This window comes from Anolis carolinensis, unplaced genomic scaffold (genome assembly GCF_035594765.1).
Source record: "Anolis carolinensis isolate JA03-04 unplaced genomic scaffold, rAnoCar3.1.pri scaffold_15, whole genome shotgun sequence".
In the NCBI taxonomy this organism is placed as follows: Eukaryota; Metazoa; Chordata; class Lepidosauria; order Squamata; family Dactyloidae; genus Anolis; species Anolis carolinensis.
The window spans coordinates 8,319,477-8,332,662 of NW_026943826.1; the positions used below are offsets into that span (position 1 = coordinate 8,319,477).

General features: G+C 44.8%; 1 protein-coding gene and 1 long non-coding RNA gene across 2 annotated transcripts in view; one reads left to right on the top strand and one right to left on the bottom strand.

The window, feature by feature from the left end:
• plekhn1 (pleckstrin homology domain containing N1) overlaps positions 1–13,186 on the bottom strand; it is a 71,547-nt gene that overhangs the window by 21,454 nt on the left and 36,907 nt on the right. The window contains exons 5-8 of the mRNA XM_008118586.3: positions 12,892–12,979; positions 7,055–7,179; positions 6,711–6,860; positions 3,837–3,917 (exon numbers count right to left, since the gene is read on the bottom strand). Coding sequence (XP_008116793.2) covers positions 3,837–3,917; positions 6,711–6,860; positions 7,055–7,179; positions 12,892–12,979 — 444 coding nt within the window. The remainder of the gene's footprint in view (positions 1–3,836; positions 3,918–6,710; positions 6,861–7,054; positions 7,180–12,891; positions 12,980–13,186) is intronic.
• The window catches only part of LOC134294474 (uncharacterized), a 70,409-nt gene that overhangs the window by 11,596 nt on the left and 45,627 nt on the right, over positions 1–13,186 (top strand). The window lies entirely within an intron of this gene.

The window sequence follows — 13,186 nt, forward strand, 5'->3', positions numbered from 1 at the left end:
CCCGGGAAGCCACCCAATCTAGCCAGCTGTCACTGACAGTTGGCCCTTTGCACATTATCTCACAAAACCACAGACATTGCTCTGGGACAAGTGTACAACTATCTCATGAGAGAATCCACACACTGGCTGTTTGCAAAAGAATCTCAAAATTGCCCTGGCTTGACAATGCAAGAACCGTTCAGAGCTTTGTTTCGCTGTACATTTTGTACCGAGATTTGGACACCAAAGCAGAACGTATACGGGCTCCGGTGAAGCATGAAAAGCCGGCTCATATAAATCACCGGGCACGTCTCTTTAAAAATGGCTGAAAGCAGCAATAAAGAACGACCCTGCTTGCACCTTGGCAGGTTCCCAGGACATTTAAAAAGTGCACGTCCTGAATTTATTGAGTTTATATAAGCATCCTAATAATGCTGAAGGTTTCCAACAGACCTCACAACCTATAGAGGTTTGTTTGTTTTTAAATACTTGGTCAGCTAACACCTCCCAACAAAGGATTCCCCCAGGCTTTGAAGCTGCAAGGCCATTCAATGCTAATCAAGGTGTCCAAGTGCAACATTCACACTTGGCTCCAACAGACAAGAGTTATTTTCCCCCCACGGATATATAAACCCCACTTGCCTAGTTCGCAACAGACCTCACAACCTTTGAGGATGCCCATCATAGATGTGGAAACAACCAGGGCCAGCTAACACCTCCCAACAAAGATTACCCTTCAGGCAGACAGCACACTGAACCTCACTGGTGATGCACCCAGAGCAAACTTGCCCAACATAACAAACTTTAAGTACTGCTGGGGTTAACCTGGCATGGTGTGAGTTGTAGTTCACCTACAACCTTATGCATTTTGTACAATTAACAAATTGACTTTTTCAAATAACCCGGGCAACGCTAGTAAAATAAAATACAACTCAATATACACCAAAAAGCAAGCAATGGCTAGGAAAGGAGAAGAGAGTTAAGAAGTGACTTGATGGACCTTGCAGAAGAGAGATTATTATTATTATCATTATTATTATTATTTTATTATTTTATTGTATGACACAGCAAACAAGATAGATATGCTGGATTTCGTTTCACAAAATCACAAGTTGAACACTTCCCAAGTGTCTAGAACTGTGATTATCCATGCAATGTTTTGTTGTGCCAGATGTCAGTTCTAGTTTGTAGTGCGGTTTTCTTGTACTGATTCTTTGACTGCTGTGCTTTGAGGAGTTTCTGGTTTTTGACTTCAATCAAAATTATTATTATTATTTTATTGTATGACACAGCAAACAAGACAGACATGCTGGATTTTGTATCACAAAATCACAAGTCGAACACTTCCCAAGTGTATAGGACTGTGTGATGTATTTTTGGATGATGCGTGCAGATCCCAGTCGGGTGGCCTTTTGCAGTTGGCAGATCGTAATTTTGTCAATGTCTATTGTTTCCAAATGCTGGCTGAGATCTTTTGGCACGGCACCCAGTGTGCCCATCACCACCGGGACCACCTGCACTGGTTTCTGCCAGAGTCTTTGAGGTCCAATCTTGAGGTCCTGATAGCGGCTGAGTTTTTCCTGTTGTTTTTCGTCAATGCGACTGTCACCTGGGATGGCGACATTAATGATCCAAACCTTTCTCTTTTCCACAACTGTGATGTCTGGTGTGTTGTGTTCCAGAACTTTGTCAGTTTGGATTCGGAAGTCCCACAGTATCTTTGCGTGCTCATTCTCCAATACTTTTGCAGGTTTGTGATCCCACCAGTTCTTTGCTGCTGGGAGGTGGTACTTGAGGCATAAGTTCCAATGGATCATTTGGGCCACATAGTTGTGCCTCTGTTTGTAGTCTGTCTGTGTGATTTTCTTACAGCAGATGAGGATATGATCAATGGTTTTGTCGGTTTCCTTGCACAGTCTGCATTTTGGGTCATCAGCTGATTTTTCGATCTTGGCCTGAATTGCATTTGTTCTGATGTCTTGCTCCTGGGCTGCAAGGATCAGGCCTTCTGTCTCCTTCTTCAGGGTCCCATTCGTGAGCCATAGCCAGGTCTTCTCCTTATCAGCTTTTCCTTCAATTTTGTCAAGAAACTTTCCATGCAATGTTTTGTTGTGCCAGCTGTCAGCTCTAGTTTGTAGTGCGGTTTTCTTGTACTGATTTTTTGTCTGCTGTGCTTTGAGGAGCTATATTATTATTATTATTATTATTATTATTATTATTATTATTATTATTATTATAGAATTCTAAAGGATGGGAGTCACCACTGGGAAAGCCCTGCTTCCTATCCCCATCTCTCAGTTCACATTCAATGAGAGAGTTGCCTTCATAAAACAAGTTTCTTGTCACACTTGATCATAATTCTTCCCCAATGTGGTTAAATTGCATTGATTGGTTCCACATAGTGTTTAACAGGAGTGGATGTACCAACGCAGGTACAACCCGGACAGGTTTACTCACGCAGTGAGAATTCGCCTAACCTCAAAGCTTTGCCCCAGCTTCAAAGGCATGCGGGTGAGGCGCTACCGCCCTTCTAGTTCTGAAGCCTCTTAACCACAAATATATTCCCTGGTCTAAAGAGAAAGGGATGTTTTCCAGGTCAAGAGCCTTTCCAGTCTTCTGGGGACAATACGCACAGTTCTGAAGCAGGGTTCCATACTTTGCCCTTTAACAACACAACCGTTCGATGCTAAGGCTTCCCCGTCTGCGCAGGGTTCCATACTTCGCACTTTAACAACACAACTGTTCAATGCTAAGGCTTCCCCGTCTGCGCAGGGTTCCATACTTTGCCCTTTAACAACACAACCGTTCGATGCTAAGGCTTCCCCGTCTGCGCAGGATTCCATACTTCGCACTTTAACAACACAACTGTTCAATGCTAAGGCTTCCCCGTCTGCGCAGGGTTCCATACTTTGCCCTTTAACAACACAACCGTTCGATGCTAAGGCTTCCCCGTCTGCGCAGGGTTCCCTACTTTGCACTTTAACAACACAACCGTTCAATGCGAAGGCTTCCCCGTCTGCGCAGGGTTCCATACTTTGCACTTTAACAACACAACCATTCAATGCTAAGGCTTCCCGTCTGCGCAGGGTTCCCTACTTTGCACTTTAACAACACAACCGTTCAATGCTAAGGCTTCCCCATCTGCGCAGGGTTCCATACTTTGCACTTTAACAACACAACCGTTCAATGCTAAGGCTTCCCGTCTGCGCAGGGTTCCATACTTTGCACTTTAACAACACAACCGTTCAATGCTAAGGCTTCCCCATCTGCGCAGGGTTCCATACTTGGCACTTTAACAACACAACCGTTCAATGCTAAGGCTTCCCCGTCTGCGCAGGGTTCCATACTTTGCACTTTAACAACACAACCGTTTAATGCTAAGGCTTCCCCGTCTGCGCAGGGTTCCATACTTTGCACTTTAACAACACAACCGTTCAATGCTAAGGCTTCCCCATCTGCGCAGGGTTCCATACTTTGCACTTTAACAACACAACCGTTCAATGCTAAGGCTTCCCCGTCTGCGCAGGGTTCCATACTTTGCACTTTAACAACACAACCGTTCAATGCTAAGGCTTCCCCGTCTGCGCAGGGTTCCATACTTTGCACTTTAACAACACAACCGTTTAATGCTAAGGCTTCCCTCCAAATGGAACTGTAGAGAAGAGTCTACTGAACAAGCCAGGACCTCCCGCAGACCAGGACTGCCATATGTTGAGGAGTTACGAAGGTGGAGGCATTACTTTTCATTCAACCCTCGTACTTCAAGGGTTTTGAATGCTCAGAATGAGAGATGAAAAGGCTTCAAATCAGCTTGGATAGTGAATTTCTTTTTTGAATTGAAAAAGTGATCTAATTACCTTAAAATAGAGACCGTTACGTTCTTCAGATACGATGACCAAGGTGGATGGATAGAGGATGAGCAGCCGATCATGAGCCTCCTATTAGGAGAAAAAGAAGACCATCATTCCAATTTTTCTCACAAAACCAATGAGCTAGGATTATGGTTAATGATATTTCTCGTTGCTTTCTTCTATACCCAGCTAATGTATCTGGGCCTGCAAAGGACTCCGTTGTATGGCCTTCTCTTAGTCTTCTCGGGGAGATAGGGTGGAAAATAAATAAAGTCTTACTATCTGCGAAGGTGAACTGAATTACCTCAACTGGGCTCTACAGGCCAATGGAGACTCCACCACAGACATCAGAAGAGTTGCAAGGCCAAGAACTAGCCATAAGATTCAAAACAAAGATCCACCCAGACGAAAAGGGTTCTTGCCATACATCCAGAGAACCACTAGCCCCATAGGGAAGCTGATGAAGAAATACAAACTACAAAATATGAGGGTTATCCAGAAAGTAGATTACGTTTTGGAATGAAAAATGAACAAAGTATAGGAGAAAACATTTACCATATGCAGTTGAAAGCCACACCCAAATACCACTTCTCAACATAGTCGCCATTCAAATCTAGGCACTTATCATAGTGATGAAAGAGCTTGGCAACTCCTTCCCCACCAAACTCTACTGCTTGCACCCTCAAAAAGTATAGGAGAAAACATTTACCATATGCAGTTGAAAGCCACACCCAAATACCACTTCTCAACATAGTCGCCATCCAAATCTAGGCACTTATCATAGTGATGAAAGAGCTTGGCAACTCCTTCCCCACCAAACTCTACTGCTTGCACCCTCAAAAAGTATAGGAGAAAACATTTACCATATGCAGTTGAAAGCCACACCCAAATACCACTTCTCAACATAGTCGCCATTCAAATCTAGGCACTTATCATAGTGAGGAATGAGCTTGGCAACTCCTTCCCCACCAAACTCTGCCGCTTGCACCCTCAAAAGGTATAGGAGAAAACGTTTACCATATGCAGTTGAAAGCCACACCCAAATACCACTTCTCAACATAGTCGCCATTCAAATTTAGGCACTTATCATAGTGAGGAATGAGCTTGGCAACTCCTTCCCCACCAAACTCTGCCGCTTGCACCCTCAAAAAGTATAGGAGAAAACATTTACCATATGCAGTTGAAAGCCACACCCAAATACCACTTCTCAACACAGTTGCCATTCAAATCTAGGCACTTATCATAGTGAGGAATGAGCTTGGCAACTCCTTCCCCACCAAACTCTGCCGCTTGCACCCTCAAAAAGTATAGGAGAAAACATTTACCATATGCAGTTGAAAGCCACACCCAAATACCACTTCTCAACATAGTCGCCATTCAAATTTAGGCACTTATCATAGCGAGGAATGAGCTTGGCAACTCCTTCCCCACCAAACTCTGCCGCTTGTACCCTCAAAAGGTATAGGAGAAAACATTTACCATATGCAGTTGAAAGCCACACCCAAATACCACTTCTCAACATAGTCGGCATTCAAATTTAGGCACTTATCATAGTGAGAAATGAGCTTGGCAACTCCTTCCCCACCAAACTCTGCCGCTTGCACCCTCAAAAAGTATAGGAGAAAACATTTACCATATGCAGTTGAAAGCCACACCCAAATACCACTTCTCAACACAGTTGCCATTCAAATCTAGGCACTTATCATAGTGAGGAATGAGCTTGGCAACTCCTTCCCCACCAAACTCTGCCGCTTGCACCCTCAAAAAGTATAGGAGAAAACATTTACCATATGCAGTTGAAAGCCACACCCAAATACCACTTCTCAACATAGTCGCCATTCAAATTTAGGCACTTATCATAGTGAGGAATGAGCTTGGCAACTCCTTCCCCACCAAACTCTGCCGCTTGCACCCTCAAAAGGTATAGGAGAAAACGTTTACCATATGCAGTTGAAAGCCACACCCAAATACCACTTCTCAACATAGTCGCCATTCAAATTTAGGCACTTATCATAGTGAGGAATGAGCTTGGCAACTCCTTCCCCACCAAACTCTGCCGCTTGCACCCTCAAAAGGTATAGGAGAAAACATTTACCATATGCAGTTGAAAGCCACACCCAAATACCACTTCTCAACATAGTCGCCATTCAAATTTAGGCACTTATCATAGTGAGGAATGAGCTTGGCAACTCCTTCCCCACCAAACTCTGCCGCTTGCACCCTCAAAAAGTATAGGAGAAAACATTTACCATATGCAGTTGAAAGCCACACCCAAATACCACTTCTCAACGTAGTCGCCATTCAAATCTAGGCACTTATCATAGAATCATAGAATAGTAGAGTTGGAAGAGACCTCATGGGCCTCATAGTGAGGAATGAGCTTGGCAACTCCTTCCCCACCAAACTCTGCTGCTTGCATCCCCATCTCAGCATTTTGGCGACAATGCGCACCTGCGGGATGGGGAGACTGGCTGGTTGAGGATGCAAGCGGCAGAGTTTTGTGGGGGAGGAGTTTCCAAGCTCATTCCTCGCTATAAGTGTCTAGATTTGAATGAGAAGTGGTATTTGGCTGTGGCTTTCAACTGCATATGGTAAATGTTTTCTCCCATACTTTGTTCATTTTTAATTCCAAAACGTAATCGACTTTCTGGATAACCCTCATATCTACAGATCCACCTAGAAAATCCAACAAATGCTACATTCAGCAAAGGACAAGGAGTCTACCGTATACTATGCAGCTGTGGACAAGTCTACATAGGGACCACCAAACGCAGCAGCAATGCCCAGACACGAATCAAGGAACATAAAAGGCATCGCAGAGGTGGGAAATGCATCCAAAACGAGAGGCATATAATGTATTTCTGGAGGAAAGGGTCCAACCTGGAAAGGCAAGTGTTGTAGCTGCACTTTAGAGACGCACAGGATGTCGCCCAGGGACTCCCGCTGGGTCCCCCTCCATTCTTGCACAGGGGCGTTCTGCACGGACCACCGGAGCTGCTCCCGACCCACAGCGTTCTGCTTCAGGTCATTCTGAAAATAAAAAAACACACACAATTTAGCCCCGAATCACTGGTGAGAAGGACATCTAGCAGCAACTCACCAATCATTTTTGCACCCGAGAAGCTACATGGTAATGCAACCTGCAGCCTCAAACTGCCACTACCAGAGGATGTGGTTTTGTCTCCTATTGTGACATCCAGTTTACCCCCAAAGTAGACTCTCACCTGAGTCAGGAAGGGCAATTCGAGGCTCCCTCCGTTCAAATGGATCTGCTTCTCCAAGTGATAGAGCCAGCGCTTGACTTCCGTCCTGTTGGGGCAGTAGACTATCAGGGGACTGAGCAAATGACCTGGAAAGACAAAAAGGAGATTTTTCCAGTATCAAATACAATTACAATAACTGTGTAGCATGGAGGGGATCTGGGATCCTCCTGCATGCAATGAGATATTGAAGGACCTTCCCAACATTGTTATTTTTCTGTCCTTGATAATTGTATGGAAATAAGATGGAGAAGCCTTTACCTCTGTGTATTGTCTATCCTTGTTAATTGTATGGAAATAAGACGGAGAAGCCTTTACCTCTGTTTGTGTATTGTCTGTTAATTGTATGGAAATAAGATGAAGAAGCCTTTACCTCTGTGTATTGTCTGTCCTTGTTAATTGTATGGAAATAAGATGGAGAAGCCTTTACCTCTGTTTGTGTATTGTCTGTCCTTGTTAATTATATGGAAATAAGATGGCGAAGCCTTTACTTCTGTTTGTGTATTGTCTGTCCTTGTTAATTATATAATGGCATTGAATGCTTGCCGTATATGAGTTCTATAATCCATAGGGGAGATACAGCGGAATATAAACAAAGTGTATTATCATTATTATTGACACAAAGACATAATAAGAGAAGAAGAACATGCTCTGGTAAAATATGTAAAGAAAAGTGAAGAACCTGCTTTGATTGAGGTCAAAAATCAGAAACTTCTCAAAGCACAGCAGACAAAGAACCAGTCCAAGAAAACCGCACTACAAACTAGAGCTGACAGCTGACACAACAAAACATTGACAGAAGGCCTGATCCTTGCAGCCCAGGAGCAAGCCATCAGAACAAATGCAATTAAGGCCAAGATTGAAACATCAGCTGATGACCCAAAATGCAGACTGTGCAAGGAAGCTGATGATACCATTGATCATGTCCTCAGCTGCTGTAAGAAAATCGCACAGACAGACTACAAACAGAGGGACAACTATGTGACCGAAATGATTCATTGGAACTTATGCCTCAAGTACCACCGCCAGGAGTAAAGAACTGGTGGATCACAAAGTAAAGAACTGGTGGATGCAAAGATACTGTGGGACTTCCAAATCCAGACTGATAAAGTTCTGGAACACAACACACCAGACATCACACTTGTGGAAAAGAGAAAGGTTTGGATCATTGATGTTGCCATCCCAGGTGACAGTCGCATTGACGAAAAACAACAGGAAAAACTCAGCCGCTATCAGGACCTCAAGATTGAACTGCAAAGGAAGCTGATGAAACCATTGATCATATCCTCAGCTGCTGTAAGAAAATCGCACAGACTGACTACAAACAGAGGCACAACTATGTGGCCCAAATGATTCATTGGAACTTATACCTCAAGTACCAGCTCCCAGCTGCCTCTGCCGGCCACAGTCCCTCCCACTCTTCGGCCCAGCCGTTACGATAAACACTAAAGTGTTAATAAATGGCCCTGTTCCCGGCAATGGGATTGGGCCTATGCTAATCAATCAGTCATTCATTACCCCACCTCTTATTAAAACAAATATTCCGCACGCTTTGGAACGACCTCAACAGGGGCACTTGGAGCGGCCAGATAAGCCGGCACTCAGCAAGCCGTCATAACAAATCATTATCAGCCAAAGGAGTACTTTGGTCTTCTGGAGAGCTCTCCGGAGCCACCGGCTGAATGCAAACACTGATTAATTAGGCTCTGCAAGGTTGCCTTGAGCCAGGGAAAAATACGGTTTTCTTTGGCAGGGTGTGCCAAAGAAGACAGAGAGCAAGAAGGGCGATATATTCTCCCACTGAGACCTATAGACACCAAGGTTTTGCAGACTCGAATGCCGTGCTTCAGTCTCATGCCTTTCCCCCCATTGTGACATTCCAGTCTCTCCCTGCCCCAAAGAGGCACTCCGCATTCGGCGACCACCAAACATGCTCGGTCCTAACTGGACTATTTTGGGAGAGGCATTCCTTTCCTTCGGCATTTTCCCCTCAAATCATTTCATGCTGCTAGTTTCTGCAACATATACTGTTACCTCCCTGCTTATTATCTTCAGCAGACCTGTTCTGTGCCACAAACCAGCACTTGAATTAGTACATCGCAATAGTATCCTAGTAAAATTAATATATTTGGGTTTTTAAAAATGTGTTACATACACATACAAACCAGGGATGTAGCTAGGTAAAAGGTTTCCCCCTGACATTAAGTCCAGTCGTGTCCAACTCTGCGGGATGGTGCTGATTTCCATTTCTAAGCCGAAGAGCCGGCGTTGTCCGTAGACACCTCCAAGGTCATGTGGCCATTGGCATGACTGCATGGAGCTCTGTTACCTTCTCACCAGCGGTACCTATTGATCTACTCACACTCTGGGGGTTGTTGCTCATCTCCATTTCTAAGCCGAAGAGCCGGCGTTGTCCATAGACACCTCCAAGGTCATGTGGCCATTGGCATGACTGCATGGAGCTCTGTTACCTTCTCACCAGCGGTACCTATTGATCTACTCACACTCTGGGGGTTGTTGCTCATCTCCATTTCTAAGCTGAAGAGCTGGCGTTGTCCATAGACACCTCCAAGGTCATGTGGCCATTGGCATGACTGCATGGAGCTCTGTTACCTTCTCACCAGCGGTACCTATTGATCTACTCACACTCTGGGGGTTGTTGCTCATCTCCATTTCTAAGCCGAAGAGCCGGCGTTGTCCGTAGACACCTCCAAGGTCATGTGGCCATTGGCATGACTGCATGGAGCTCTGTTACCTTCCCACCAGCGGTACCTATTGATCTACTCACACTCTGGGGGTTGTTGCTCATCTCCATTTCTAAGCCGAAGAGCCGGCGTTGTCCGTAGACACCTCCAAGGTCATGTGGCCATTGGCATGACTGCATGAAGCTCTGTTACCTTCCCACCAGCGGTACCTATTGATCTACTCACACTCTGGGGGTTGTTGCTCATCTCCATTTCTAAGCTGAAGAGCTGGCGTTGTCCATAGACACCTCCAAGGTCATGTGGCCATTGGCATGACTGCATGGAGCTCTGTTACCTTCTCACCAGCGGTACCTATTGATCTACTCACACTCTGGGGGTTGTTGCTCATCTCCATTTCTAAGCCGAAGAGCCGGCGTTGTCCGTAGACACCTCCAAGGTCATGTGGCCATTGGCATGACTGCATGGAGCTCTGTTACCTTCTCACCAGCGGTACCTATTGATCTACTCACACTCTGGGGGTTGTTGCTCATCTCCATTTCTAAGCCGAAGAGCCGGCGTTGTCCGTAGACACCTCCAAGGTCATGTGGCCATTGGCATGACTGCATGAAGCTCTGTTACCTTCCCACCAGCAGTACCTATTGATCTACTCACACTCTGGGGGTTGTTGCTCATCTCCATTTCTAAGCTGAAGAGCTGGCGTTGTCCATAGACACCTCCAAGGTCATGTGGCCATTGGCATGACTGCATGAAGCTCTGTTACCTTCCCACCAGCGGTACCTATTGATCTACTCACACTCTGGGGGTTGTTGCTCATCTCCATTTCTAAGCTGAAGAGCTGGCGTTGTCCATAGACACCTCCAAGGTCATGTGGCCATTGGCATGACTGCATGAAGCTCTGTTACCTTCCCACCAGCGGTACCTATTGATCTACTCACACTCTGGGGGTTGTTGCTCATCTCCATTTCTAAGCCGAAGAGCCGGCGTTGTCCATAGACACCTCCAAGGTCATGTGGCCATTGGCATGACTGCATGGAGCTCTGTTACCTTCCCACCAGCGGTACCTATTGATCTACTCACACTCTGGGGGTTGTTGCTCATCTCCATTTCTAAGCTGAAGAGCTGGCGTTGTTCATAGACACCTCCAAGGTCATGTGGCCATTGGCATGACTGCATGAAGCTCTGTTACCTTCCCACCAGCGGTACCTATTGATCTACTCACACTCTGGGGGTTGTTGCTCATCTCCATTTCTAAGCTGAAGAGCTGGCGTTGTCCATAGACACCTCCAAGGTCATGTGGCCATTGGCATGACTGCATGGAGCTCTGTTACCTTCCCACCAGCGGTACCTATTGATCTACTCACATTCTGGGGGTTGTTGCTCATCTCCATTTCTATGCCGAAGGGCCGGCGTTGTCCGTAGACACCTCCAAGGTCATGACTGCATGGAGCGCCGTTACATTCCCACCGGAGCTGTACCTATTGATCTACTCACACTCTGGGGGTTGGTGCTAGTCAGAGACTCGATTTCAGTTTCTGTTTTCCCATACAGCTTCAGGTCATCCATGTACATCAGATGTGAAATTTTCTGAGATTACTTGGAGGTTTGTTTTTTTGTAAGATTGCTGACAGAGGGATCATGGCAATAATGAAAAGCAGTGGGGATAAGTGAGGTTCCCTGGAAAATTCCTCTCCTGATGTTGACAAGTCCGTAGCTTTCATTTCCAACAAACAGTTCAGCTTCCCAGTGCTCCATCATGTTTTCAATGAAGGTGCCAACGTTTTTACAAATCCCGATGGCATCCAGGCACTTCATGATCCAGCTGTGTGGGAGTGAGTCAAAGGCCACATCATGTGAAGATTAGTTTTTTGGCTTTTACAGTTCTCTAGAATCATTTTGTCAATTATTAACTGGTCTTTTGTGCCCCTGCTTTTCCGTTTGTTGCCTTTCTGTTCATCTGGCAAGATGCTCTTTTCTTCAAGATAGTCTTGAATTCTGTCAGCTATGATGCCAGTAGTTTAAACATAGCGGGCAGACACGTTATTGGCCTGTAGTTTCCTGGTCCTGCTCCTTTTGCTGGATCCTTTTGTATCAGATATGTTATTCCAGTTGTTAGCCATTCACTGATACAGTAGAGTCTCACTTATCCAACATTCTGGATTATCCAATGCATTTTTGTAGTCAATGTTTTCAATATATCATGATATTTTGGTGCTAAATTCGTAAATACAGTAATTACTACATAGCATTACTGTGTATTGAACTACTTTTTCTCTCAAATTTGTTGTATAACATGATGTTTTGGTGCTTAATTTGTAAAATCATAACCTAATTTAATGTTTAATAGGCTTTTCCTTAATCTCTCCTTATTATCCAACATATTCACTTATCCAACATTTTGCCAGCCCATTTACTTTGGATAAGCGAGACTCTATTGTACTTCCTTTTTGCAGCATCTCATTGAATTGTTTATTTATTTATTATTTATTTATTTACAGTATTTATATCCCGCCCTTCTTTCTCACCCCGAAGGGGACTCAGGGCGGATTACAATGAACACATATATGGCAAACATTCAATGCCAACAGACAAACAACATATATAGACAGACACAGAGGCATTTAACATTTTTTTCCAGCTTCACGATTCCGGCCACAGGGGGAGCTGTTGCTTCACTGTCCACTAGTGGCTGTACTTCCTCATTCCTTTCCTCGTGTTTTGCTGGCAGTTTTATGATGTTGTAAATTAGTTAAATTAGCCTCCCGCATAAAGCGTACCTAAATTTCCCGAATTGACAGGTGCAACTGTCTTTCGGTGCTGCATAGGTCAACAGCAAGCCGGGCTATTTAATGGTCGGGGGCTTAACCTGACCCGGGCTTCGAACTCATGACCTCTTGATCAGTAGTGATTTATTGCAGCTGGTTACTAGCCAGCTGCGCCACAGCCCGGCCCATTGTTGGGCCATTTTCCCATGTAAACTAATCAGAAATTTGAGCCAAAATCCGTTTGTTGTTGTTGTTGTTGTTGTTGTTACTATTATTATTATATCTGCAATCCAAACCAGCCTAGAATAGTGAAGAAACTCAATATCATTCTCACCTGTAATTTGGAAAGCATGAACTTCCTGTTCGGTTCCCTTTGGGTTCTCAAGCTCGTTCAGTTGGAGTTCTCTCAAGGGGAGCAAACCCTGCAAAAGCAGAATGCCACAATCTTAGATTTATGAGACCGACTTCTTTCAAGAGTGCACTGGATCGCTCTCACATAAGGCCAGGTTATTCTCAAAAGGGCCACGTTCTCATTCAAAGCCCCTGCTTTTTCTATGACTCAGCAGTGTGAGAAAAGACATGACTCAGGACAGTTAAAGGAAAGTGAAGTGTAACAAAAAAAAATAAGC